We start from the raw sequence: 11244 nt of genomic DNA, 5'->3' as shown, positions 1-11244 counted from the left end.
ATTCAAGGACCACTTTTGAAAAATATTTTAGAGAACAACGCTAGAGAGTCATTAGGGTTTTTTTTTCCCCCAAATCAGCTTCAAAGTAGACATACAAAGAACCTCACCGCAGTATTTTCCATTTAGGATAAATTATTTTGACATTTCTTAAGAAATCAGACAAGTTAAATATCTCTCAAAGCTTCACTTTCTTGGACTGGTAAGCAAGCAGGTGACACAGATGGCACCGAAGTAAACTCTGCTTTGCCATAGATGATGGTATATTCCCTGCACAGCACACTGAGGCTACTAAGATGCTTCACAGAACGACTGTGACTGTCACGAATGTGACACATTGAGACTATGGGCTCAATCCACAACTCCTACTCAAATGAGTAACCTTTACTCACATTAGAAACACTGCTGACATTAATGGGGTTGAAAGAGTATGAACTAGTCATGCAAACAGCAGTCTTTTTGGTCTTGCCCCAAACAAGCACTCCAGGGGGGAAAAAAAGCAAGACTGAAAATAACGACTGATAAATATTTTCTAATATATATATGTGTATTGGAGAAATGGACATTGCCCCAGTATTTCACAAATGAGTTTTTTAACATCCATTTCAGTAGTACTTATTAATATGAAAGCACTAAGGTACTGTATTTATTGTTGCTTTTGAAGTGTAAGTCCTCACTGACTTCAACAAGGAATAAAGCTTAAAAGCATATGCCTCCACGTGAAAGGATATTTTTGTTGCTTGTTAAAACTCAATCACTTTATGAATTACAGAAACCAATACCAAAATTCTGTCATTACTCCAGATCATTAAAATTTTAAATGTTAAAATATTAAGCTAAAAATTAATTTTTGTTTTTAGTTGCAGCATATATCTATTACAGGAAAACATAGCATTTTTTCATGTTTCCTTATGTTTTATAGCTTGCTTTCATTCTCTGATATATTACAAAGTGATTAAATCCATTAAGTACTGAAGAATTTAATCCTTTTTTGGTTTATTTTTCCTGAAGAGAAACAATCATTTTTATTATTACAGTGAGAATGTGGTGCAGTACAAATTTGCAAGGACTTTGGGGGAAATAATCGAGCACTTGCTTAATCTTATAGACATGGGTTGAATTTTGCAGTTCTTAGTTACACAAAAGGTGTTGAATGGGAGTTTTGTCAAGCAGTCGGGATCTCAGCCACTAATAACCTCTCAGTTATTTTCTTTTTCTCATTAGCAGTCTAATAGCTAACAGACTAATCTGAAGCTGCTACAGGATGCAAGATGAATTACAGCACATAAAGCTTACCCTATGAAAACAGGTGAAAAATCGCAGGCAACATCTCTCAAACGGTACCCGGGGCGAGCTCCAAAGCAGGTACCAGCCCGCAGAGCTGCGGTGGCTCCAGCAGAGTGCTGTCACTTTGCATCACTGGGGTCTGGCCCTAAAATTAGCCCGCAGAAATTCAAGCGAAGGTATTTTGAGAAAGTCACTTTGGGATGGTGATACCTGAAGCTGCTCAGGTGCTCTGCTGACTCAATGAGGGGGGTACAAGGAGTTGACGCCGGGAGGCTTTGCTCTGCCACCCTCACTAAGCGTGCCCACCAAATGCTTTTCAGGCTGGAGCAATGTATGGCTGCAGGGAGGATGGTGTTGGCCCACTTTCTCACCATCTGAGAGGAAGGGAGAGGGCTGAAAGGGTGCCGTGGGTCCTTCAGTCACCCTCAGGAAAAGTGTAGAGTTGAGAAAAAATTGCCACAGCTTCTGACTACATGCACGCAGGATTTGTAAACCTGGCTTTACCAGTTCTGAATTTTTGTCGCAGGCATATGTCTTTCTGCTCTGTGTGAGAGGAAAGCCTCTTACATGATGTGCAAGGGAAATATAACGAATGGATACTTCAGAAATGCTGCCATCTACTTTAGTGAAACAGACTGAAATTAAACATCACATTCTGGTCAGGTTAATTCTGGAAACGTATGCTGTTTATTAAATGCCCCCTTTCTTAGGACTAACTGCTTCCAGTCTGGAAAAAGCCCCAACCGACTCCACTGTGTTTCATCTTTCCTCCAGAACCTTTTCATTTTATCTCAACTTAAATCACTTCTAGTTCTGTACATGTAAATGACCTGAAAATCACCTTTTCGATTATATTAAATAGGGACTACTAAAATCAAATGTTCTCTGACAATTCAGTATTTTGTTATATTTTGTTGCTCTGTATCATAGAATCCTCAAATTGTGTATGATTCATAAGACATTTGGATAAAATCAAGTAAGAGAATCAACATTTTCTAGGCTTTCATCTGTTTCCAATTGCTGATACCTTCCTGAAGCATTCAAACAAAAGTGTCTTGTAAAGGAATCCAACAAATGTGTGAGTAAAATATTTTCTGAAGTTTCTTTTTAGACTATATGCAATAATACAAATGAAAGCATGGAAAAGTGTTGTATGAATTACTATTATTTCTACATTCAGAGCTGTGTAATCGAGGCAATATTTTCTAAATGTAGGAATTTCAGGAAGAAAAAAAAAACACTGATCTTTCACTGAGAAGCAGTGTACAAACTGTGAAGAAGTTTCAGAAAAAACTGCATTTGTTAGCATCAGCTAAAGATAAAATATCTGCTAACTATGAAGACAGATGTATAAAATGCTCTCACATGCAAATCCAATAATCATTTCAAAGTGCAGCTCGCAGCATTTTTGTATGTTTAAACAAGCAATATTACAAATAAAACTCTGAGCATAGCGCACTGATACAGGACAATTATTTACTACTCCTATCATCAGAATACACAGACTTATTTTTCTTCAAGCACAATTTAAATAAAGTAAGAAAATATATTAAAAAAACCCCCATAAATTTGTTTTCAAAATTATATTCATTTGGAAACAGTAGCCTTATAACAATGTATTGGTCCTTGAGAAGAACAGTATTACTTTTTCCTTAGCTTTATCATCTCTTACAATTGACGGAGCTTTTAAAGAAAGTTTTCTTAAATTGTTAGAACACGTTTATTTTCTTGCAAATTAATTCTTTTTAACTCTTTATGATAGCTTTGAATCCCATAAAGAAAGATGAATTATCACACACTGAGCCCAAGCTGTGAAACAGGAGGAGACAAATAGAGACCCCTACTGTGTTTAACAATGTAGAAGAAATTCCAGACTCAATAGAAAAATTTTCTGTCCTTTTTCTCAGACCACAAAAGCTGTTAGTATGGATTTGAACAGTGGAGGGCACTCTTGCTATGCAAAACCCGGTACTGACCTGGCACACTCGGTTTGATCTATTCAGTAGCCTAAATCTCAGAATTTGTTAAGTAACAGCCACCTGTGGCACAGGCACTAACTGTATTCTGTTTGAAACATTTGCAGTTTCTAATCTGTGCAGTGAAGCACTTCGTTATCTCAAACACTGGCGCCTTTCTACGTGTACGCAGATGTGGAGCAGATGCAAGCTTCACAAATTGTTTGGAATATTTGCGCAAGATATCGTATTAAATAAGACCTGTGTTGTGTTTTTCAGAATCATATAAACAGCTATTCGGTTGGCTGTTATGGCATGTATACATTAATTTCGGGTTGTGTAGAATTTGTGTACAAATGTGCTGATGTTTGTAGGAACTAAGTTTATTTGGAACACATCAAGTTTTATTGGGAATCCTATTAAAAAAAGGAGGTCAATACTTCTAACATAGCTGATATGAAAAAGACATTGAAAAAACAAATCAAAACAAATAAACTAGAAGAAAGAAACAGAACATTAGATTCTGCATAGCTTTCCCATTTTGAAAAGTATATAATTAACTACATCTTAAACTACGTAACTCTAACACCCTGCAGAATGAAGCCAGCCACTCTCTGAACAACCACAGAAGTGCCGACAAATTTGTGTTTGGAGGCTCACAATAAGAGAAGCCAATATGAGGACCCAAACCTGCATCTCCTAAGCATCTCAAAACTGAAGTTACAAGAGCTGGACCCAATGACACTACTCCTTTGAGTAAAATCACTCGCAGGAGGGCTCGAAAGAGCAAACCTGGAGTGATTCAATGCCAGTTGTGCAGCTCAGTCATTTTGTTCATTTACCATTCTGTATACTGCAGTATTGCACAGGATAGCAAAGCACATAAAGATCTAAACAAATTTGTTAGCTTTCATCTTTTCCAGCTTTGGGGACATTACGACATCAACCAAATCATAAAATAAAATTATCAAATGGCACCAGTAGAAGGGATCTCCTGAAACACTGAATAGTGAGTCGGTTTTGATTAACTGAAACAAAAATACTGTGGCACCTGCAGGGTTAATTAAGCAGCTCAAGATGCTGGGCTTCACAAAAGGAAACCTTTTTCCTTCTTTAAGAACTGTAAACACTTGTGCTGAACTAGATGGGCATTTGATAAGCTGTACAGCATGTAGCAAACTCAGAGGGATCTCTAGTTAACACTCAAATTCAGTGTTAACACTTAACAGAACAGTGGTAAGCCGTGCTGCCAAGGTCAACTGCACAGATGTACTAATTGTATTATGAGCTTGACATCTAGTGGCCACCCCTGGCAGGGCAAAGCAGGCAAAGGTTAAATCAGCAAGCCTTGTCAAAGCACTTCTAACTACCCACCCTCAGGGAGAGTCCTGGGGAAGCTTTCTGGCACTCTGCAATCCCACCTTCCCCCCGGCTGCAGGCTGAGCTCCTGCAGCAGCTCGCTGCGCGACCGCACAGGGCAGCACCCACCCACGCAGCACCCACCTGCGCCTCCCGCACCCACGCCCCACGCACCCACCCTGGCTGGCCTGCCGGCCGGCAGCTCCTGGAGGAGGTCAACAGCCTTCCCAAATATTTCAGTGTGCCTCGCTCTCTGTGTCAAAAGTTTGGAAATTTTTTGGTGTTTCTTTTTCAACCGGTGATAGGGTCCAAATTTTGGAGGGGAGTGGCGAAAGGGCGGGGGGAGCCAGTAGTAGAGATTGGCAATAAGAGATTCAGAAGGGATCTGTTTAAAGATTTAGCTTATCCAATAATAAATGTTGTTCAAGTGTGCTCACTTTGTGTACCCTAACTACAGCAAGGAAATACTAAAGACCCCACTCTCTAGTCCGCTATCTTTTCACTTTTCAACTTAAAAGAAACACATTTTTAAAATATGTTTCCTTATGGTTTTCTCTCACCCTTTTAAACAATTATTTTTCTGACTTTCCCAATTTTGAAGGGGTTTTCCTTGATAAGAAGAAATGTACTCTATGTCCACCAACACTATAACTGAACCAGCTCCTGAGAGTATATTTTGGCCTGAATTCCCTTTTTTTTACTAATGGAAAACCTTCACTACATTTAGTGGGAAATTTTAAGAGGGAAAAGGAAACAGGATTTTGGCCCTTTACATTGAAATGTACAATTCAATAAAAATTTACTGCTGGAACTAGATTTACTCATGCTTCCTCTGAAAAAAAAATATAGCAAATTACTCTCATTTTACAAATGCAATATTACAAAAGAAATTATTTTTGCATGCTTTATTTTGGAAAATGTGTCAGTACTTAACTATTTTAATGTCATGCCAGACCTAGTTTATTATCAGCAAAAGTGATTGACTCATGTCCTGACTGATGGATAGTCAGCAGATATGCTTGTCCTGGCTTGGCAGTCAACAAATAAAATGAAGGAAAGATATCCAGAAAATGTTCCCAGGACTCAAACTATTCTTCAGAAATGGCACTAATACTCGTTATTAATTTGTTTTATTTTTACTCTTTTTTTAAAATGCCACCCATTTTTTCAATTGTAGCTTTTCCTCTTTCTTAGGCAAGGAGAAGTAATTTTCAACAGCTAAATGTATGCATATTAATAGCTTAATTACACAGAATGTAAACCAACACCTTTCAAAATTTCCTCCCTCCCACTCCGAAAAAAGAGCCTTAATATCTACCACAGGAGATGGTAAGAATTCCTCAAGATCAGCACCACCAGATAAAATCTGACCCAGTTTTGTCTACTTTCACTGTTATACATACATCAGCAAATTGGCTGATTGTTGTAGTTTCCTTATTATTCCAAATGTTTTCCTATTGCTAATACAGTTCAAAACAGAATATTTAAAAAATTATACAAATACAGGTGTTACATAGTTTGAATGTTAAGTCTCTGCCATAATAGCAGAACTATTTATATAAAGTTTCAATTACCGTTTCTTATCAAAGGGACAATTTATAGCAATACTTATTTGGCCTTTATTTTTCAAAACAAAAAGCCTTCTCTTACAGTTGCCTCAAAACAAACATTTGCAAAAATCACCCAAGTTTTATGTTTACTGACAGCTGCTTGTGACTTCTCAGGTTTTAAAGGCAATAGTGTCTAACCGATGCGGAATAACCTCTATTTTGTACGTAGGAATGTCCCTCCAAAATGTGTTTTTACCCTCTGTATATGCAGATAGAGTGAACACACTCACACGAAGCTGGCTGCTCCATAGCGAACTGTGTCGTTGCTGTAGCGGAGCATGTGTGTCTGTGTACATACTCTAGAAGAATACCGAGTGCAGTCACAAACTGCTCAAAACTGCACAGCCCAAACCCACTTTACCAGGATGAAAAAGATCCATTAGTTTAGACTATGTTGTATGTATTGAAGAGTGGGGGTAAAAACAGGTCCACTATTTTAAAAATGATTGCAAAAGACACATTAGAAAACTGTCATTACACAGTTCACTACAAGGTAGCCCTTCCACCTCAGACTAAACAATGATACATCTTTGCCAGAAACTTCGCATGAAAAAGTCCAAAGCATCATTTGTCATCACCCTTACCAGAACCTCACATGCACACTCTAAGAATCACTTTTCAGCATTACAAAAAACCTCTTTTATTATCCCTACTTTAAAAATACAAATGCTAAATCCGTGGTTTAATATAAAAATTAATTGGAGTTGAAGCATGTGCATTGTAGCTATAATTTTCATTCGTTTGTAATCTGTTGAATTAGGCAAGTGTATTAGAAATGTAATTCCAGCTATTACAATGCTTTACATTTACTGAGAAACTGAGATTATTGTGTTCTACAGGCAGTCATTTGAGTCCTTCTGCTGCTGTTTTTAAATGATTTCCATCATATCTTCTAATTTAGTAACCTCAAAGTGTTTTTTTAATAGATATCTTTTGTTCACTCCTCTACAGTGCAATTATTCAAGTAATATATCACCACCAGCTGTTTGTTAACACTTCCTTTCAAAATTGTTAAAAAATATATTTTTAGCATTTAACTTTCGACAAATAATTTCAAACGATTTTGAGTGTAAATCTGTAGTTGATGACATTGCTAATTATCTTCAGATTTCCAACAGTTTCTCATCATCCTGACATTGCCCTGTTTGAATGCAGTTGTGTTATGCTGTAGCCCAAGCTGGCTATAAAATTATTTGTTCTGATCCTAAAACTTCTGTGGTAACGTTAGCACAAAAGTTATGGTGAGACCAGTCAACTTAAAATCCGGCCTAACGTTTATCTTCCATTCTGCTCCCCAAACTGCCAGGCTTCTCTCTGCTACTATGAATGTCCCTTCACTCCAAGGATTACGTTTATGGGACATTCATTTTTAAATGCTTCACTTAATAAAGTCTATTTTGAGGTGATATTAAACACTGTTTCATTAAATAAATAATAAGCTTCATTTGCTTAATCTTGTGTTAACAACAACTTCCACCTTTGAAGATAAACAGCCAAATTAGTGAAAAGGCTACATGTATCAAATAATACTGCTTAAACAGTTTGCTTTCTAAAAACGACAAATATTGTTGCACTGTGTAAACTATTTTTGGCCTGTTGCAAAATATGCTCAGGAACTGTAGCAATATGTTGATTACAGCTGTGAACAGAAACGAAGAACACTGACTTGACAAGAAGTGTTTTAATTCACGAGATTTGGAGCGCTCATTATATCTGGCCTATAAAATTGCTTTCAGTATAGCAATCGTTAGGCTTCCTAATATAACGTGTAAATTATTTACATTACACTAATGTGCACTAGATAGCCCTCTACTACTCCTATATCCTGTCTCCACCTTGTTCACATTTCTCAAATGAAAGTGCAAAACCAACAGCACTACTTTAGCTTGTTAATTGTTAACTGTGAAGGGTTTCACTCTATTAATTAAAATATGTTTTAATAAAAGGAAACATAGCACATTTTGATAACAGCCTTCTAAGGCTGAAAAGTATTTACATTGTTGCATTTTAGGGCTGCTGTGAAAGCCGATTTTGTGCTATTCAGGGACCACAATAATAACGCTTTAAAATTCCTCACTGGGATGCAATGTAGTCCTTTTGATGGAAAGACTGTCTTTCTCATTCGGCAGAAATAAATCCATTCATTTGATCATGTAGTCATTGAGGGCAATACAAAACAAACCAAGTGTGAGAAATTCTATGTGATGAAGTAAACAAAACAAAACCCCCCAAAAAAGGGGGAAAAAAAAAACATTTCCATGACAAAAAGATTCTTTGTCCTTAATCTACCCACCATATGCAAGCGTTTCTTTTTAGCATATCTCTTGTTCTAATCTCGGGTGACATGGCTACATAGATAAGATTCACAAAACAAAACAAAAACCTAGTTTAACAATTTTTTTCAATTTATTAACTCACCAGGAGTGTCATAATGAAGTAGTGGGGTTTTATTTTTCTGTATTGAAATGGATTCAGAGCATGTAAAAGTTTATAATGCTAGTGATAAATTCTTAGACCTAGAACCCACCCCAACAGAGACTGGGCTCAACAAATCTTGTTTACGTAATGAAATACTAATTATCATCTGCTTGCCTGTATTAATTTATTTTACACGACCACTGTTTCCTAAGGAAAAAAATTAAATTTTGAAAACGCACTGCTTTGCTCCTCCGCTGTGACAGAAGGAAGCATTTCTCTGTGTGTCTTTTATTGTCAACACCCAAGTGGGTTTTCCTGGAGCAGTGGCAGTAGCCCCCTTAGCAGCCCTCGACAGTGTGGGACTCACTCCCTGGCTCCCCAAATACCCTGGGAAGGAGCAGGAGGCTTAACGATTTGCCAGTCTGACAGATGTTTTAACCTGATGAAGTGGATTCACGCTGCCTTAAGCTTCAGGGCTGTAAAGTTCAGATACAATAGTCAAAATCCTCCTCAGGCTTCAACTTTGCTGCCTTTCTCTCCCCACAGATGCAACTTAAAAGTCATTATAGTTTTGAAGCAGGAGAATGACTTTTTTTCTTTTCAAAGGGAGGGAGAAGGGGAATAAAACAGTGGAGCAAGGGGCCTACACAGAAAGCGGAAAACATTGGGGCTCCCACTTGGTCATGCGAGAAACTAAGAAAGCAGTGGGCTCTATGCAAAGAGGAAAAGAAAAACTTTCAAGTGGGAGCTCTCAACTTAGCCCAGGAAAAGTGAGTATGGGCCATGGTATGCCTTTGCACGCTGCAATGCCAAGGACTACTAAGGAAATTAAAAACAAAAAACAAAAAAAAGGGGGGAGAAAAAAAGGAAAAAGGAAGGGAAAAACCCTGCAGACCTCTTATCGAAAAAAATATAGCAAAGTGGAAATAAGGAGTGATTACAGCCCAAACCTTTCCAGCTTTGGACACTTGTTCACTAGCAGCCTGGGCAGCCCAGATGCATAAAAGCAAGTGTGCGTGTGCCTGCGTGTGGGGAGGGAGCGAAGAATGGCGGATGGGCGAGAAAATAACCCTTCCCCACTGCCTGCAGCCGGCGCGACAGGGACTGGTGGCGGTGGTGGCACTCCGTGTCACCTACCACTGATAATAATTACAGTCGCAGCAGAGCCAGGAGGCGAAGGGGGGAAGGCAGCGCAGGGGGGGAGGCGAAAAGCTGCCGCTCAACCTTCTCGAAAATAATGAAATCAACCCCGCTGCCCCCGCGCACCCGAGCGGCCCTGCCCGCTCCTACCGGGGTCCCCTGCCCGCCGCCAAGCCACGGTCCCCCCCGCTCCCCCAGCAGCTGCCGGGGCAAACGGGGGGGAGCGGCCGGGGCAGCCCAAAGCCCAAGCGGGCTGCCCAGAAACGCGCCTCCCCTCGCAGCCTGCGCCGGGCGGCCCGGGGCGGCGGGGGGGGAGCCCCTGGCACCGGCCGCGGTGGGGCTGACCCGGGGGCGCGCCCCGGGGCCCGGCAGCCCCCGGCCCACGGGACCCCCCGGAGCCCGCAGCCCCAGGCAGGGCACCCCGGCCCCGGCCGCCCCAACTTTCCTGCCGACGGGGCGAGGGGAACATGGCTCCTGCCCGCTCCGAACCTCCACCGGGGGGGAGCGGGGGTGGGGGAGATAAAAGGGGTACCCCAAAAAATAGAGAGAGGGAGCGCAGCGGAGAGGAGGAGGAGGCAGGCGCTGCTCCGGGGTGCCCGCTGATGCAGCTGCCCGAGCCCGGATGAGTGGGGAGGGAGGGCCTCGCCCCGCCGCCGAGCCCAGCCGCGATAAAAGCGCTCGGGAGGCCGGGAGGGAGCTGCTGGGAGGGATGGTTGGTCAGGGGGTGGGCTGCAGAAACTTGGCTAAACTGCTAACTTCTCAGTTCCGCTGCCTCTTCCCCCAGCTGCTCTAATTCCCATTCTCCCGCTGCAGAGTAATTGCGCTCCCATGTTCACCATCAGCATAAATCCACCTATCTCCATCCGAAACACACTCACAAAAGGAGAGAGAGAAGGAGAAAGAGGCGCCGGGAGCCCTTACCGTGCTCAGAAACTACCTCCGCTTGCAGCTCTTCGTCCGATTTGAGATGCTGGGGCTTCGCTTGCTTTCGACGAGACATGCTGCTAACTGAGCCGTCTTGACTCTGCTTTTTGCAGAGGCATCAGCGACGTGGAGGTGGAAAGGGGGGAGGAATTGGGAACGAGGGAAGAGGGGTGGGGGCTGGAAATAACTGTTCGCAAATAAAAGTCGAGTTGCAAACCAAACCAAACAAACAACAACAGAAAAGGCAATCAACCAAAAAAAAAAAAAAAAAAAAGGCAACGCTAAGCAGCCAACCAAACTGGGAGTGAGTGAGTGAGCGGGTGCGTGGGTGAGCGAGTAGGGGATTAGCCGGGCGGGGTGTGCGCGGTGCGGTGGGGTGTGCGCGGCGGGCTGGGGCGGCTGCGCGGAGCGCGCATGGGGCTCTGTAATTATGATTGTGAATAATGCATGGCGATTAATGGTGCTGGGGGCGAGCGCGGATTGGCGCGGCTCCAGCGGACTCAGGCTGCATATGTAAATGAAGGACGGGGCTCCGCAATTAGCCGCTTCGCTCC

The 11244-nt window shown here is 41.5% G+C and overlaps 1 protein-coding gene across 1 annotated transcript in view; it reads right to left on the bottom strand.

The window, feature by feature from the left end:
- SALL3 (spalt like transcription factor 3) overlaps positions 1–10766 on the bottom strand; it is a 19774-nt gene extending 9008 nt beyond the window's left edge. Inside the window, exon 1 of the mRNA XM_050892283.1 lies at positions 10688–10766. Within this exon, the coding sequence (XP_050748240.1) occupies positions 10688–10766 (79 nt within the window). The remainder of the gene's footprint in view (positions 1–10687) is intronic.
- Positions 10767–11244: the final 478 nt, after the last annotated feature.

This window comes from Gymnogyps californianus, chromosome 2, assembly GCF_018139145.2.
Source record: "Gymnogyps californianus isolate 813 chromosome 2, ASM1813914v2, whole genome shotgun sequence".
Taxonomy (NCBI): Eukaryota; Metazoa; Chordata; class Aves; order Accipitriformes; family Cathartidae; genus Gymnogyps; species Gymnogyps californianus.
Note: the sequence above shows the minus strand (reverse complement) of the source record. Positions and strands in the feature narration are given on the sequence as shown.